This window comes from Dermacentor silvarum, chromosome 1 (genome assembly GCF_013339745.2).
Source record: "Dermacentor silvarum isolate Dsil-2018 chromosome 1, BIME_Dsil_1.4, whole genome shotgun sequence".
In the NCBI taxonomy this organism is placed as follows: domain Eukaryota; kingdom Metazoa; phylum Arthropoda; class Arachnida; order Ixodida; family Ixodidae; genus Dermacentor; species Dermacentor silvarum.
The window spans coordinates 108,281,591-108,300,337 of NC_051154.1; the positions used below are offsets into that span (position 1 = coordinate 108,281,591).

Sequence of the window (18,747 nt, forward strand, 5' to 3'; positions counted from 1 at the left end):
TGCATTGAATTTACGTCACTATCGTCGCATTTGCGTAAAATTACATTCCACTTGCCTCATTTTGTACGAACATTTCAGTCATTAGCGGCCCGAAAACCTCAAGGAAAGCCCCACTTAACACTGATTACCACATAAGTGTGGGATGCGCCGTATTTTTTTTTATTTATTTTTTTACTAAACCAGATAACGCCTAGACAATGAAGCTAACAAATCTTAGGGGAGTAATTTGATCTACAAATGAACACCTGCATCGACACGTTAGAGACATCTGTTAGCTACTTGAGTAAACACTCCTTATCGATCCGGGACAAAACGTTTTCTCTGCACACTAGGTGGCTGTAGTAAACCGCGAGCAGTCGGTGGGCTTTTGCACCTGCCTGAAATGAAACGGAGTAACGTGAAACTTAAATTAAATTAATTAAAATCTAGGGTTTTACATCCCGGAACCACGATCTGATTATGAGGCACGCTGTAGTTGAGGGGCTGCGGATTAATTTTGACCAACTAGGGTTCCTTACCATGCACCCAATGTACGATACACGAGTCTATATATTTTTTTTATTTTTTTCAGTCATTCATATCAGAATGCGACCGCCGGTCCGGGGTCGAACCCGCCACCTCTAACTCAGCAGCGCAACGCCATAGTCACTGGGCTACCATGGCGGGTTGGTATGAAACGTCCTTGCGTCATTCAAATTATAAATTAAGCCCTGTCAATGCCAGCATGCAGCGCGAATTAGTGAAATGTTCGAGAATTGTAACGTCGTTCCGAATAGAATACTCATTTCACTGGTGTTGTGCCGCATGAGCGTGGGCGCAAGTATTCGACGCTGAGTCAGCATGATTCAAATGATCCATAAAACAAACACCCTTCGTCGAAGATGCAGCTTCCTTGTTTTTCAGATTTTCGGTCGTTTCTCTTAATTGCAAAGCGTCCTGCATGTGTAGGAGTGAGGCAGCCGTATGCGTACAAACGCTGTTCAGGAAAACCACCAGGAGGGCGGTACTATTGCTTGTGAAAGACCACGCGCGATAACTTTCCATGCGCGCACGCACGCACGCACACGCACGCACACGCACACACACACACCGAACAGCACAAAGTCGGCAGGAAATGCGTTACTGCATGCATGCGACATTTGGTAACTAACAGAATCGCAGTTCCGGTCGTGCTCAGATAGTGTTTATACTGGTTTGTGAATACGCAGACTCAGCGCGGGCACTATGCATGTTCGATTCGCAGGATAACCACAGAGGAGAGATATTTGGCCCGTTTTTCTAGGAAGTCTTTCTGCGATGGTCGCCGATATTGGCTCAAGAGACTAGACACGACGTCACTGAAAGTGCGAAGCCAGCCTATTTTTAAAGGAGGAGCGGAGTGCATGGGATTCAAAAGAATTGCCTTACAATGTGAACAAAAAGGGGGAAAAGGGAGGAATTTCACTAAAATTCGCACTAGCGCAATACGTACAAGGTACGGAACCTCACTGATCTGTGGGCAAGAATAATTTCCTCCCGAACACCCTCTTCTGTGCTTCTTGGTGCTTGTGCATGTCAGTGGAGGTGTGACAAGCACATCGCGCCGTGCGTGACTGGGATGGTCAATGCAGTGGACCAGCAGTGGGCACGCAGCGTTCCCACGAGGAAAGATTGCCAGCAGCTGGGAACAACGCGAGACGGTGACCATTGTGTAATGGAACGGGTGCTACGTCCGCACTTTAGTCCTCACCCTTAATCCTTGGGCCAGGGTGACGCTTCCGAGAAAATGTCCCCGGCGTTTCCCAGTGGAGCCGGTCAAAACTCAACGTGGTGTACAGCAAGGCAAAGTGCAACCGCGCTAATCTCGTTTTCTGCCAAGGAACCTAGCGGCTACTTCGATGACATGATAGGCCACTGCAAGTGCTGCCAACCTCAACTTTTATACCATATATGAACATGACGGCATGTTAGTGGAACGTGCACCGTGCCGTGTGCAGGCGTGAAAACCTTTCTGTTCGCCAAGCCACTATTCGCGAGAAGGGAAGCCTGCGTCAATTATTCTGATTGGTTCGGACTAGATTTTCTTCGTGCGTATATATATATATAAAGATAAGTGCAGGCGCACGTAGAAAAACAAAAACGCTTAATTTCGACGTTTCGGCCGGGATCCGGCCTTCATCTGTGACTCTTGGTGAAGGCCGGATCCCGGCCGAAACGTCGAAATTAAATGTTTTCGCTTTTCTACGTGCGCCTGCACTTCTTTCAATATATATACATAGGTAATTTAATGAATTTATATATAATAAACGTAACTTACTAAATTTAATTCATTTGCTCGAACTTTTCTTCCTTTTACAACGAATATAGCTTTCTTTGGCTCTTCCACCCATTTTCGTACTCGGACTTTGAGCTGCAACCGAGTTGCGGGGCGCGTTCGTATACCATACGCCAACTAGCTCTTCGATACGCACCTGCTGTCGCGCGAGGGTCTTGTGGTCGGTGGTGGCGCTGTGCCGAGTATCTCTGCTGCTTAGGCTGACGGCTGCGGGGCACGTTCGTCGCCGAAGTGCGCTGCGTACTTATCTTCGAGATGCGTCGTTTCGCCTCGCCCGCTCACCACAGTCGATTACACCGACTTTCACAATTCGTGAGGTCATCATGATTTCACCGCACAAACGTTTTTTTTTTTTTTTTTTCGAGGTCTCCCGCAGACTTCCGCTTCAAGAAAACTACGTCATTGCCCGACATGGCGGCATCCGCCTGCCCGCTTCAGGACGAAAGGTGTAGCCGTTTCTGATCCGTATGCCCAATTAACGGGATGTGAATGGTGGTGTAGGCTTTCGCTACCATTCATCTCTCCTCGGCAGCAAAGTTCGGGAGTTATCTCGGCGGTATTCTTGAGATTACTTCTCGATGTCGCCGGAAGAAGGCCTCGCCCATGCATGGCAACACACAGGCGGCTCTTCATTGTCACTATCTTGCATTGGTGTGACTTCAGGCAGCATGCGCACTCTATTCGTGGCACCTCATGCCTTGAAACAATTCAGTGATATACAGGAAGGCACGAACCTATTTTCGCTTGCACTCCCCACAGAGCGCTTTAGCATAATGTGCATGTAACACACTTATCGCCTTATCGTGACACCAAAACATGCATAACCAGAAACCGCAGAGTACTTTCCTATGAAGGCTTCTTAACTGCAGCATCCTTTCAGTGCCATCGCGACAACACAAAGAGTGTTTTAGCTGAGCGCTTGGTGTCCGCTCCGCTCAGACCGGCATATGCTAGCAAATGCCATACAATCGCTTAGCGGGAACGCTATTGCGCTTGCGCACAACGCTCATACCGGCAGCGGAACGAGGACCACATCCCTCGCTCCGCTACAAAGCCTACTGAGCGGAGCGTGATAGCGTGTCTACTTGGCCTCTTCGTCGTTTTGCAGCCGAGTTGATAGCGCGTCGCTCGCGTCTCGGCAAGACACGCTTATCAAATGCGAAATCTGCGCAATTCCCTGCAGTATCTCAGAGCGTGAAATCTGAGCGGAGCGGAGCGTAAGCGGCGCTCTGCTAAAACTGCCTAAAGATACACTTGCGCTGTGGGGTACTACGTCACGCATTACATAGAGAGCCTAGCTAGACAGTCGAGCGCGCTTATCGTGTTCACATTTTCTTCACTCAGGGTAGACAACGTAAACGTCGACTTACAAAGCTTCATACTGCGGGGTGTGCAAAATCAGCATAGAAATGGACCTTTCCGGAGCACACACCCGTGGCACGCGGCCGGGCCTGCCTAGGGAGCATTGGTGCACGGCCAGTAGTGGTTGTTGCTTGGCAACGGCCAAGTAAAGGTGCTGCGCTCAGCTCGCCTTTCCCGTGTCTCTCCCGGTAGAGTCTGCTTTGTAACACACGCTATAATCAATTATAACTGTAATACTCTAAGCGGTTGTTTTTGTTTTTTATCTTCTGAAAACAATCTTATGGTACAAATCAGAGACTAAATGAGACTAATTGTTGCCATACAAAGATTTCGCTATAAAAATGAGCTTCGAAAACGTTAATATAAGCATCCACGAAGGAAGAAGGATTATGTTTAGGGAAATCCGTGTACTTCCTGCCATCTTCCTGCTGGATGAACAGCCATTAAGGCGGCAGACGTAGGCACTATAGCGCCAGATTCCCCGCAGGTATTATTAGCATAAAGCTCTGCGCGTTAGACGCTGTGGCTGTGAGTTTCTGCTTCCTAGGGGGTGCTTCGCTGGTGGCGACATCTTGTTAAGTAGTCGGTGAGTTTAACTGGGGTTCAATTGTAAAGTTTGGAAGCAGCACGCTTCCGGGTCTATCATTTCACATATGGCGTTAACAGGAATGCACGCTATGAGGATAATAATGAAGAAAAATATATAAAACGACAAAGAACGCGAGTCAATGCACATAGAAGCAGTCAAATGTGAGCTAGTTGGTGAGCGATCATGATGGACAGAATAGCGTAAAAACGGAACAAGCAAGGAAGATAGGATCCCAGTGCTGACTTTATTGCGTTGACCACAATATATACAGGAAGAAAGAACGTCAGAACAGATAAAACACGCCAAGTAAAAGAGCAAAAAACAATAACGCTCTTGTTTGGGTAAGTTGGTGCATTCTTGAACACATAACAGGGCAGCGCGAAAAACAAGGGCGGGCGCAAACTTCCAACTATATTTCAGAACATGAAAGCGAGCCTATATGAATACACATCAGGTCAACACGTGCCACACAACTTTGATAAAGACTTAAAGCGCTTGCATGTTATCCCTTTCAGAGACACATCCCCCATAGTAAGCTTGTATACCAAATGAATCGCGTCACTGGCATGAGCAGATACGTAGACAAATCGTTCGCGTGAGCTGAAAAAGCATGATGCTATGGTACAACAAAGCACTGCGTGTGAATTAAACAAAACCTTCTAAAAATGCAGCTCCTTTGCATGTGAAATCACAGAAGGCATGTTTACGCAATTGTCAGTATTCTTAGCAAGAAAATAGGCCTCTATGACTTCCCTTTGCAGTTTGTCCTTTGATCTGGACAGGAAGACTGTGTTTTCAAAATTCAGTGTGCACGCACAACGCCTGCAATGAATATCAAGGTGGCCACGAGTTTTACTGCGTACAGCCAAGCTATGCTCTCGGGCCCTTTCATGCAAACAGCGCCCCGTCTCCCCTTATGCTGTGGAAAAGTATGCATAGGGCACACGGGGTGAAGGGTGAACCATTTAAAATGAAAATCGGGCACCATAACGCTATGCACAGCCCAAGCGCTAACAGTTGCAGTGCACATTAGAAGCACATCTGTACAATTAGTACACGCAAAAATAGAAAATAAAACCTTGCATACAGAGAAAAATAACGAAAACTTTGGTGCAGTTGAACGGCAGCTGTATTTAGGACCAGCTAACGCGTAGCCTTCGACTGTGAGCTGGGCTTCTGATAAAACTACAATGTATGAACACGGCAATAAGGGGATAGTTGGTCATCGTCATCAACCTAGCTTACGCCCCCTGCAGGACGAATGCCTCTCCTAGCAATTTCCAATTACCTCTGTGTTGCGTCAGCTGCCTGTGAGGGAATAATTACGAAGCTTAGAGTTAGGAGATAACAAGGTATGCGCACAAAGCTCTGCGTTTATGTGGCGTGGCTCCTGAATTAAACGTCCAGTCAATCTACAATATTAAAATTACTTAGGTTACACTTCTTATAAACTGAGTTCCGAGCACGTGTGCAATTTCTAGCCGTGCTGCTAGTTATACTTTAGAGGGATACCTGAGAGAAACACAAAATCAGTTCATCCTTGTGATGTCCAAGCGCGGTTCCGCATCAAGAAAATTTTTTCTTGTTCACCTTTATTTCTGGCTATAGATAATACTATTCTACACACAAAATACACGCAATGAAATGTTATGTTATGAGTAAAAACTTGATTAGTATGGTAATTACAGTGGCGCCTCGCTTAGCAAACATTTCGCAGAGTGAACCGGGCTTGCTTGGGATTTTTAACTCGCAGAAATCGCAGATCTAACTAGACCAGCGCAGTTTACTGCACGTTTACTGGGCCTCCATGTTTCTGGGCCACCATTCTCCCTCAACTAGCCTCCTTCTCGCATGGCACTCATCTCGCCTTCAGAAATGGGCCGAAGACAGGTGATATACTGACGAATGGTCCAGTTCTTGTTTCCTAGACATTTCAAAAAAGGTTAGGACAGAGACAGTAGAAATTTCCTCACAGCAGGCGTGTTCTGCCTCATCTCGCTGAGAGAGATTGGCTCAAGTTGAAGTGAGAAGTGTTTCTATAGAAGTGCAGATGTGTGTAAACACAAGTTCAAATGGCCCCCTTGCCTCCATCTTCCACGACTTCTCTCATGGTATCGAACCTCTACTTTTCCTGGTAAATACACTGACAGTTTTTTTTTACTTGTAATAAACGAAATCTCCACTTTAGATCTCGGAGTAAATTTCCACAATTTTTTAAGATCGTTTTTGGATAACCGAACGGCCACCATAAACGTCGGACAAATCAGAAGCAGAAAGCACATGCTAGGTAACATCGGCACCCCGCAAGGGTCAGTGCTTTCGCCGCTTCTTTTCAACATCGCAATGCACGATCTCGCAAACAAACTCTCCAAAGTCCCGGGGGTAGGGCACGCGATTTACGCGGACGACATCACCATTTGGTCCACGAGCGGCCCACTAGGCACTCTGGAGCAGAACCTACAGCAAGCGCTGGACACCACGGAAGCTTTCCTTACAAACACGGGACTGAAGCTCTCCCCCAGCAAATCAGAGCTCCTCCTGTGCAAACAAGGCCCCAGGCAGAGACAGCCCCTTAGCTTCCTCCCCGTTCACCTACACACCAGGGACGGAGCAAACATCCCCAGGTGTAACACAATTAAGGTCCTGGGCATGGTCATTGGGGCTTACAGCAATGACAACGCGGAGCCACTAAAACGCATCACAAAGAGCACCCACAATTTCACCAGGGTCATATCACGGGTCGCTAGAAAAAGGGACGGACTGAAAGAGGACAACCTCATGAAAGCATTTCACGCTTTCCTCATCAGCCACGTAACTTACGCCGCTCCCTTCCTCAACTGGAAGAAGACGGAGTTGAACAAAATCGACACACTAATCAGAACAGGATTGAAAAAGGTCCTAAGCCTCCCTAGAAACACTAGCACGGAACGACTCCTTCAATTGGGGCTACACAACACGGCAACAGAACTCTTTGAAGCACAGCGAAACGCCCAAATTAGTCGGCTCTCACTCACACAGGCGGGCATCGAGATATTACTAGAAGCAGACGTACAGCCCCTCTTCATGCCACCAGAGAAGTCGCAACTATGCATAAATGCCAAGAGGTCAATAACCGTTGATGCAATCCCAAGAAACATACACCCGACCCACAACGAAGGGCGGAGAAAAGCGAGAGCGAAGGCAATCCTTGGCAACATTAATCGTAACAAAACGCAAGTCCTCTTCGTTGACGCGGCCAGATATTGGAATCAAGGCGCATACGCGGTCTCTGTGGTGGACGCCCATGGATCACTCGTCAACGCAGCCACGGTGGTTACCAACTTCACTCACGAAGCAGAAGAAATGGCCATCGCGGTGGCCCTTCGAAGCTGCAAAAAAGCCTCCGTCATTTACTCGGACTCAAGAACAGCCATCAGAACCTTCTCGGCGGCCCTCGTCTCTAGGAAAGCAGCTACGGTGGTCAACAAAATCTTCCAAGAAACGGGAGGAGATAACCTCACGTCCCCACACATCACATGGTTCCCGGCACACATGGGCAACATTTCCGGACCTCCTGACTGTAATCCGAATGAGCGGGCACACCTACTGGCGCGAGAACTCACATTCCGCGTCTGCGGTCCGCCCCCTCGCTTCATCCCAGCCTGGAGGGATTTAGACAACAAAGACCCGCTTGTATCATACCACGAAATCACTTCAAATCATAGGTTAGCACGAAGAATTTTTCCTCCTCCTCACCAAAACCTCAAAAAAGCACAGGCCGTCACTTACAGACAGTTGCAGACTAGGACATACATCACACCAACAACACAAAGCAGGATCAATCCTGACTTTCCTACTGCATGCCCACACTGCGGCCACGAATACAACAACTTCGAACACATGCTCTGGCTGTGCCCTGCCAACGCGGGCACGGACTTTCCTGACCAGTCCTCCTGGGACTCAGCGCTTAGAAGTACAGAGCTCATCGCTCAGCTCAAGGCTGTCCAGAGGGCCCGGGCCGTCGTCGAAGGACTATGTCTACCGGCCCCAACCTGGGTGGAGCCACCGGATAGATTGGCGGGGCCTCCGGCCCCGCTTTAATTCTTTCTCCTCAGGACCTAAATAAAGTTCGTACTCACTCACTCACTGTAATATTCTTTGCATTTTTGCAGGAATAACAAAGGTCCAGGAACATTCATAAAAAAAATATTGGGAAACATGTCCCACAGAACGAACGTCGCGCCGAGCAAACCCGCCCACGGAACGAATTAAGTTCTATGAGGCACTACTGTAATCAGCAATTGGTTTTCTGAGCTATCCACAACTGAAAACTTCGCTCCAGCGTATCAGAAACGCTATATTAGGCTATGAGTTAAGTTTCTCGTAATTAAATTAGAATTTTGGAGGCATCAAACACAGCGTAGCATTAATGATACGTCGGGCATCGCAAGGTTAAAGGGATCAAGTAATCCTTCAAAACTCTATGCTGGTTAATTCCGTGGTGGAAGGTTGATTATGACAAGAGAAAAGTTAAGGTTGAACTTCTATTTTCTGAATTTCACAGCGAAACTTCAGCACAGGTATACGTCAGTGTGATATCACGGACTTTAAGGAAGGAAGTTCAATGTGTGGCTCCTTTAGAACATAATGCAGCCCGTCTTGTAGTCCAGAATATTAACTATGCCCGATCAGACTTCGTCAAAATTCAAGACGTCACAGCGACCTCGTACGGTAACTCCAAGGCGTTGTCGCCACCCGTATTTAGATTCCTTGCGTCTTTTCTGGCTGGCAATGTTTCCTCTCAAGGTAATGGTTTCTGTTGGGGTATTTCCAGAAGGGTAATTTTCCAATAAGTACAGCTCTACTTATATTTTCATCTTTAGTGTCCCTTTAAATCAAAGTTATACGAAGCCTTGTTCGCACTTTGCCATGTTTCACAGACCACCGGTACGTCCGTTAGACAGGGACGCCGCCCTAGGATCAATGAGCCCAGGATCGTACCCTAATTGGTCCGGTGCGGCTGTGGACGAGCTTCGAAGCCGGACGTATTCCTCGTATCTTTTGTACTGCCGCATGCAGTACACTGGGTTGATCACCCGCGACCACGGGTAGAGCACACAGTAGAAATAGCGCGGCTGCATCACAACCATCGAGAGTCTTGGAGACTTGGCCGGATCCACTCCTTTTACTGGCGGAAGCTGCGCTCCAACAAAGCAAAACGGAAAAAATCAATAACAAAATGATCAAGCGTCTATTAAAAATGAAAAAAAAAAAGTACAACTTCAACTTGTGCACACAGATAAGCGACTAGAGGATTAACGGAAAGACCTGAGCCGGAAACAATATATAAGGCAGTTCGTACTCACGCATGCTTCGCAGGGACAACAGAGCGAGAAACAGAGCGATAGATTATCGTATCATTGGTTAGAGTACATGGCGGTAACACTAACTGCAGTAGTGGGGACGGTTTATCGCCACTACGACTACGGAACCATATAGTAGTCGAGTCATTCCCCGACAGAAAAAATTGTGATGAGAGATCTTGTAATGTCAGTAATCATACCAGTGTGGTAATAGAAGTTTTTTTTTTTCTGGCAAGTGTTCTAAACGCGGCATTTATAAGTAAAAATACTGTTGCTGACACAAGCGGTGAACTCGGCAATCGGGAAGGAGGTTCTTCAGTTCTGCGAGTTTTAACACATTAGAGGGTATCGCAGCGCGAAACCATTTATGGACATTTTTGTTCTGTACTGATGTGCCATAATGGTGAAATAAAGTAAATGTCAAATATCAAAAAGTAGCAGAAAAGCGAACTTTGAGCGCTCGTGTTGGTCTCTAGTCCTCGTCAATGTGTTTTTGAACTGTGCCGGTAATTATTTGAATATTATTTAAGTTACGGCATCATATGAGAGCGAAAAGGAAGCAAAGCTTAGATTAAACGACAACAAAAGAGAGAAGAGAGGTGAACTAATAGCATGATCGCACATCATGCATCTTTAGTTGAGGCTATAGCGCACGGGAAATTACTGCCCACCACTTTTCGACAGCCTCCTTTTGTTGTTCTGACATTGTTCTGTTCAGCGTTGGTGAACAGGACAATGTCGTCTGCAATCTCAAAGTTGTTGAAATATTAATTCGCCGCTGATTCTCACTCATGATTATTCCTAGTCTAATAGTTTGAGTACTTATTCTAAGCATGCAGTCAATAGTATCGGCGAGATTGTGTCTCCTTGCCTAAACCTTTTCTTGCTGATGATTTTTCCGGAGCATTATAAAACATGTGAAACCGGAACTATCACTGAGGCTGAGTCGAAGAGAGTCTGAGGAATAGCGGATGCTTGCGCTGTGGCTGAAAGTAAAAAAGTCGCAGTTTCGCCCGAAAGCCAAAGCATCGTTTGCGATTTCAAATTAGTAGACAGCTATAGGAAGTAAGGATAGTAGTTTTATCTTCTGTATGAACTTGTACACTTCGCTTACTAACTAAATAAAAAAGCATGGTGTCACGCGCGCACAAGCAAACATGAACACATCTCACTCGATGACCGCGCACACTCGCCGTCAAAACGCCGGAGTCAGGAAGCGAAGGAGCAGCAGCGAGTGAATTGACCTTCGTGCTGCCTCTCGTATCAACGCCAACTAAGCGGCGAGAACACAGCGCACACGAAGCTATCAGCACTCGGTGCACTCTGTCCCCATCGCAGATCGCTTTCAAGATAGAATGACACCAGTTTGGAGACATGCGCCCTCAAACTCCGCTTGCTTTATTAACAAAACACTCTCTTATGCATTGAAGCACAGAAGTAACTTTAACGCCCATGTTTTTCATCCCACACTTTGAGCTATAATATCTCGAAACATGGTGTCCTCCTGGAAATTAATTACAAGTGAATACGTCTCTTCCAAACTCACCGGCTACAATGCATAAATGGTAATATGTATGATAAAGTAATTAAGAAGTTAATTAGTCATTTTTGGTGATTATTTAAATATGTGTTTCGATTTCTCCTGCTAGTAATGTCCGTATCTTCGAATAATTCAACTATAAGGACAAGAAATACACTATCTGCCACTATACTATATTATGCGCGCAACATACACCAGCAAACTGTCACGGCAGCAACATCGGCTGATATAATTTATGGACAATGTTCAATGTAACGACGTATTTAACGCGATAGCGTTAAGGGTCCCGTGTAGCAGAAAATCCGGCGTCGGTGTCCGTGGCGGAGCAAATCATCCCCAACCACCCCGACCTCACAGGCCCTCCACGTAGTGCAAGGATTTAGTGAACAAAAATTGAATTTCTCACAGTGAAATCCGTCAGAGAAATGGTAAAGTACGAGTTCACCACAACCTACAGACATGGTGGCGTCGGGTTGTAATTTCAATGTACGAGAAAACAGAATTCTGTTGCGAGGAAACTCAAACACAAACCCCTTTTCCAGCATTTCTACCATACCAACATCGGCGCACTCGGGTAGGGTGCTTGCGAAAATCATATCCAGATGGCACTCGCATCCTCGGCAGGTCAAATTGGAACTTAGCCTGCCTAATGCGTTTTAGACACGCGCGCGCGTCGGGGCAATATCAAACAATTCATAAAATAATAAAAAAGGGTCCTAGGGCCTTCATGTTTTAATATAGGACGACTTATATTGCCCCTGGAAAAACGTCTTTTCAGCAATGCATTTCTGTTTAAAAGTCAAGCCGACTTTAAGGGGATCGGTGTAAGCATTGGTCTTTAATTGTAAGCTGGCTTTCCCACGTTCTGTGTTGCAGTGAAGTCTACTCATGAAGAAAAATGTAATCCGAACGGGGCCCGATAACGCTGTCGTGTTCCACTCTTAAAGGCGAAGCTTAAGCGTCGTCCATTTTTCCTGAGGTGTTTTTTTCTGGCCATCCACGCTTGTTGTGACTCTTTCAGGCATACATAGCACTGTTTTAAATAAAATTGGCTGTCAAAGTAGGCAGGAGAACAGCTAGAACAAAGATGGAATCTGCTATCACCTGTGCGTGATAATAAAATTTAAAAAAGCAACTCAACTGTACATGGCTCGAAGAAGGTTCACTTTGGCTGTTGTGATTTCTTTTTTCGTTTATTCTTCGTGACGCTTCGATGACAATCACATATTGAACACCGAATGAAAGGATGGAGGCAGAAAGGTTGAGAAGGGCATCCCATTTGCTGCCCTACCGCTCGGGGATGGAAACTTTAATTGGGAGAAGCTATTCTGAAAGAAGGAAAGACTGACTGCGGGGACGCGCGAGCACACAAGGAAAGACTATGCACACAAGCTTTACTTACTATGTTGAAGTACTGACGAAGTGCTCCAGCTGATCCAGTTCCACCAATAATTGCTGCAAACCACAATAGATTGTCCGTCAGTGTGGTCGTCAGGGGCGCTGCAGAATCGTGTGCGTGGAGAGCTAGCACCCATTCTAGGCTTACGAAAGTGCAGCTTACCGTATTTCGTATATATGGCATAAGTTGTTTCTGAAAGGCAGGCGAGACACGAATGGCTAAAATAAACTATTATTTATGTTTCTTTTTCTGCGAAATTTTCCTATGTCGCTGTACTTTCATGTCGCGAAAAGATCAAAGTAAAATCTCAACTATAGTAGGGTAAAAAATTAATCTACTGAATCACAGTGACTCAACCCAGCAGTAGATGTTGCCATGATTGAGCGCCTACATTTTGGCGGACGAGCTTCTGCCACCATTGCAACTTGCAACTCAGAGGATAGGTGGACAAACCCGCGATATATCATGCAGCTTCAGTCAATTTCGTTTTCTTACAACGTACGAAACGGACGCATTTTTTATGTTGTCTTTTACTTCACTGCGCCATGTTCATGTGCGTTTCCATTGAGATGACCTCATGAACGCGCTGGTCTTCTGCATGATTACAATCATTGCTTCAGAATTAACGCCCGCATACACACTTTTCGATATGTGTATGTGCTATTATTTATTGAGGCTCACAGTACTTTTTGTCTGTATTTATGAGCAAAACAAACATTTATACCAGAGGAGGCCTGTGAAAGTAGCGGTCACAATCGAGACTTTTTTTTTTTACCAATGCAGTTTCATTGTGAAAATACCACTTTCTCATTTACGCTTTCCAGTAAGTAAGGGGTCAACTAAGTCATTCTGCGATGTTTATTGAGAAAGATTGCCACTTGGGGAATTGTGCACTGGGAAGCAGGCGAGATTCACAAGATTTTCTATTTTCTTTTGACCGCTGCATCTTCTATCGTTCCTTTCGTCATCACTGTCAGACGCCGCCATTCTCACCAAAGATTATTGCGTTAGAACAGTTTTGGGAGTTCAGGCCCACTGGTTTGTTGTAAAACACCAAATAAAACTATTGGTGTGTGGATTACAAAAGCGCGAATGGCACTGCAAATTTTGAAAGAACAAAATGATTTCTTTTTTCATCTCCCCAAGTTCGGTCTTTAAGCCTAGCAGTAAAATATAAAAAAATAAAAAAAGGAAATGAAGCAAAGGAACAAAACCCAAAATAGGGGGCTGGGGAGGTTAGGCAACACGCACTTCCCCTTGAGGGAGTTATTGATGCACCCCAATTCTATCTCTTCATATTTCGACGCCTTTCTTGTTGAGCCTCATTGTGCGCATCCCGTTAATTCAAACGTACATTGTTCTCATTTAACGCAAGTCACTACGGCGGTCCACGATGGATTTTGTTCAGCTTTCGCTCTTCGTGGCCAGTAATATCAGCCTAGCTCTCAGACTTCAAGTTCTTTGTTAACGCTACGCGAGAAGTGTCCGCAAGCTCTGCGGAATGTAGTGCTTCAGAAATTAGGACGCGTGGCATTACAACGTAATTGCCGGATGAAGTGATCATGTCGGTTGTTTTTCCTGCCACAGATATTGGTTGTCCTATGTCAGCATTTTTTTCAGTGAGTGGCTGCGACGGATGTATGCAGTGAACTCTTCCAACGGTCTGACGTCGTTTTGGAAGTTCATGTCTGACAGTATAGAATTCGACTTAAGTGCCATTTCGTGTTTCCGTGTTACGAAATGTGACTCGCAGTTTATTAGAAAACTTGACTCTGGTAAGAAAGACGCAATGTGGGGGAAACGGGCTGGCGGGCAAACTTTCACAATTTCTGGAGCTGCAGCTGCAAAATTTGTTCTACGATGTAATTTGCAGCCAGTGAATTAAAGGCTATCGCTACGTATTAAAGTTTGTGACGACTGATTGTTGCGCACTCAAGTAAACGGTGAAGCGCTGAGGATCAACACTGGATGGGGAGGTTTTCATTAATTGTTAAAGTGAGGGCGCACGCGTTCGCTTCCAAGCGCTTAGATTGGGAAATAAATAAATAAATAAATAAATAAATAAATAAATAAATAAATAAATAAATAAATAAATAAATAAATAAATAAAAATATCAAAGACTGACACACGCATTTTCAAAAACCTATCTTAATTAGTCGCTAATTCGGACGGACGATGATCCTACCGAAAACGCTGCCGCCTTTTTTTTTTTTTTTCGTTTGTAGTCCGAAGTCTGAACTTCCTCGCTCAATGCATTTGCTGTTTAGGATCTTATAAAAATATTTATCTAAATGTGACATCTGCATCGGTTTCAGCGGTAGTAATGCGATATCTTGTTTGTCTCGTTTCTTGTGGCTTTGATTCCCTGCCGCATTCTGATAGGGGCGGAATGCAAAAAAAAAAAAAAAAAAAAAAACGCAGGTTCACTTAGATATAGTATAGGTGCATGGACCCCCAGGCGGTCGAAATTATTCCGAAGCCCACCCCGATGGCGTCTCCCACAGTCAATGCGCTGCTTTGGCATGTCAAATCCAAGTAATACTAAAGAAATCAGTCAGTCTTTTTCCACGCTAACGTTCTAGCAGCTACAAATATGCATTGCTTATGCATATGCAGCTATATGCATTGCGTAGAACTGATGTCCCTCAGTTTTAGCATTTCAGTGAGTCAACCAAGGGAGCGTAATCTCTGGCCCATGACCTGTGTAAATTAAACATTCGAATTTCTTAAATGATGCGTTTCGACTTTTCAACATACTTACCAAGAAACATTAGGATGCCAAGGGCCGTTTTGAGCCGCTTATGATTGACAGTTTTCTGCAGATAGAAGCAAAATCATACAAATTAAGAAAGAAAAAAAATTTGTGGTATAAAACCCGACAGTATTGAGTTCAAGTTAAATTACTTGGCGAGTACATAGCTGCGCGTTTTTTTTTTTTTTTTTTTTTTTCTCAGAATTTTAAAGCGATGCTAAACGGATACTCAAAGATATATACCCGCCGGGGCAGATCGGTGGCTAAGCGTTTCACTACTCAGATGAAGTCGCGCTTTCGATCCCGGCCGCAGCGGCCGCATTTCGAGGGCGGCGAATCGCAAAATTGCTCGTGTATTTAGGTTTAAGTGCACGTTAAAGAAACCGAAGTGATCAAAGTTAATCCGGAGTCCCCCACTATACGGCGTGCCTTATAAACAGATCGCGGTTTGGCACGCAAGATCCCGGAATTTAATTTAACTGATACACATGACCTCTCTAAGCCAGCATTCCTGAATTAGCGCAGTTTACGTTGCGCACGGTGAAGTTAGGGATACTATCGGCTCTCATTGGGACTGCTTATGCTCAAAGTGCAGTGTGCGTGCGCCATTGTTTTATGTTTGTACACAAAGTAGTCAATCTTATTACTCGCGCTGTCCGCTACCATGTGCACGAGTTGTACCTGTCAACCCTGCCAAGGGTATGCCACACATTTATGCACGATGACATATGCAGTAAACATTACATGGGAGAACAATAAACGTTTCATAATGTTTTGGGGAAAATTAAATGTTACACATAACATGCATGTGAGTGGCATGCTGCATTATTTGTCTACGTATTTTTGCTTTGGCGATATACTAAAAGGTAAACTATCGATAACTAAAACTAAAAGGTAAAAAGGTAAACTAAAAGGAGGCATGCATGTAGACCAATGTTTCCCGCGGCTACTGATTTACCATTTGGATAAAAAATGTGTACGTATTGCTCCACAATCGTAAAGGGAAGCGGGATCGTTTGGTTTACGATACTCTTCCAGCACGCGGTCTCGTGATAACCGCGTGCCTTGTAACCGAGGTTACACCAGATACGCACATGAGCTTCCCGATATTATGGTACAAGAAGTACGAGTTGCAGTCTTCGGTTTGGTCGTAATAGCCGCGGACACAACGATAGCAATTCTCCGGAACCGACTTTGTAGCTAAATTCTCTATTAGAGACTTTCAGCTGGTCCATAACCGTATTAGCATTTGAAGAATACCGGGTTCCCGAGAGGTGTACGGCGGATTGATGATGATGATGATGATGATGATGATGATGGTGATGATGATGATGATGATGATTTATTGGCATCCCCTTTTGTAACGGGGCGGTGACAAATAGTCGCCTAACCTGCTTAAGTTAATCAGGTATGCTATACATGCTTTTCATCCTAGCATTTTTTGTGTACATCTCCTTAATCTTTTTTTTTCTCTTCCATAAGACTTCTCTATCTACCTTGTACCGCTACATATGCCTGTAACGGATACGGTAGTATCAATCTCTTTCCTGCTTTGTTTCCACCAATACTCTAAACGTCTCTTGCTAATCTAGACTGCCAGTCGACTACTAGAAGCGCTAGCGCAGCTCGTGTTCAATGTTCATAGCTAATTGGGGGATCTATCCACAAACGTAAACAGTGACAGGTAGAAAAATCTAAAATTTGAAAAGGAGTGCACCGACAAATACGTGGAACGCAAGGATGTGGTCGGGTAAGGGGCGTCCTGTTGCCAGGCGGGCGCTGTTATTTAGGGGAGACGGGTAGATGTATTATTGAACAGGTGCATGAGCGCGCATATTCATTAAAGCGAATATATACACCCATTTGTCGTTGTAAAGAATGCAGCTGCATACCGAACTTTGGGCATTGCCGCATTTTAGGAAGCTACAGGGAATAAGGAGAACGAAACATATAAGAAGAATTGATGATTTTGCGGAGTAGATGACAAGTGTGTAAGGGTGTGCCATCACTAAACTTGATCGGAAACGAGTTTTCGTATCTTTCATTTTGGAATCGTCGGTGGTCACTTTATTTTAGACATTTTATGTACTTTCCTTTTCTATATAGTTGCACGTACGCTTTGCTATGTATACTATATATATATATATATTGTGAGCGCTAACTGTGCAGTTCCTCATCGTCTTCATGTGTATATACCCATGCATCCTCATAATCATCATCATTTTGTCGGGTTGGTGTTCGTGGGCTGTCTCGCGTTGTGTGACAATACAAGAGCTCTGCCTTCGTCCCGGGCGTCGTCTCACAATATATATATATATATATATATATATATATATTAGAAGCGGACAAGCAACGAACGCAATGGTTGTTAGTTCAGCTCATCGTTTTGTCTTAATAGTGTCCTCTACGCCTTTTTCTCCCACTGTTTTCTTCTAATAAGTCATTCTAATAAGTCAATAAACAGCCCACGTGAGCACAATCTTCTTAACATACTGGCCATCGACGCATATACGCAGAAATTCAGAGAAAGCCGAGCAAGAAATAGCTGAGGCTTACATATGCAGGTTAATGGCAACTTTCTTTAAAGCACCGGCGCAAATGAAGTTGCTGTAGGACGAAGAGGAAACTTACATCTTTGAGGATCATGCCTACGCTGTACACCTTCTGCTGCGCAACAGAAATCTGATACAAATCTGCTGTAGCCGCGTCACTCCTGTACTCTTACAGCCCTCGTCGGGGCTTCAATACCAGCCCAGAGCAGTGGGGAGGAGTGAAACAATGCGCCCCTTTCCACCTTTTTGTCCTTGTCGTAGGCTAGGAAAGGGTAGGAACAGTGGAGATGCACATGCCAGACTACACGATTTCGACAGCGCGTCGCGTCGTACGCATGCCGACCTTCGGCGTCTTCCGGTCGCGACGAATGTCAGTGCCGGCCATGTTGCAGAACACATTTCGTCATCCCGTTGTGATCGGAAGCTACGACACAGCTTGACGCCGCTGCAACTGTCAGATGTTTTTCTTTCTTCTTTTTTTTTTTTTGCTTTGTTTCCCAACTACGCTAGCGTCTCTGAAATTTATGGGGAACCAGCGCTAACCAGGAAGCGCTACGGCAGTTTGAGTCTGCAACTAAACATGCTGACACTTTCCGGTATAGGGAGGCTACGAAAATGCTACGACATTTCGAGCGACAACTGACGCAAACACCAACATTTGCTTTAGCCCGCGATGCGTCCAGCCAAGCTCTGCGCATTGCGAGGAGAGCATGCGCTCCTACGTTCTAGCCCCCCGGTGCCCAGTCAGGTCAGAAGCTGCATGAATGTGCCTCAAAACAAGCAGTCAGTTTGCTGACGCGAAATCGCAGTATGTGCTGCTTCAAAATTATTTCCTCCACTCGCTAGGCTGTGTGTTACGGCGCTGTTGGTCACATGCGAAATTTCAGCGCTGGTTG

At 45.2% G+C, this 18,747-nt stretch overlaps 1 protein-coding gene across 1 annotated transcript; it reads right to left on the reverse strand.

Annotated features, from left to right (window-relative positions):
* Positions 1 to 8,438: 8,438 nt before the first annotated feature.
* Positions 8,439 to 18,016, reverse strand: LOC119450189 (uncharacterized). The gene is made up of 4 exons (XM_037713570.2): positions 17,931 to 18,016; positions 15,309 to 15,363; positions 12,550 to 12,602; positions 8,439 to 9,442 (listed from the first exon to the last, which is right to left on the reverse strand). Exons 1-4 carry the CDS (start codon positions 17,943 to 17,945, stop codon positions 9,179 to 9,181), a joined length of 387 nt encoding a protein of 128 aa, XP_037569498.1. The 5' UTR covers positions 17,946 to 18,016; the 3' UTR covers positions 8,439 to 9,178.
* Between the last annotated feature and the right edge of the window lie 731 nt (positions 18,017 to 18,747).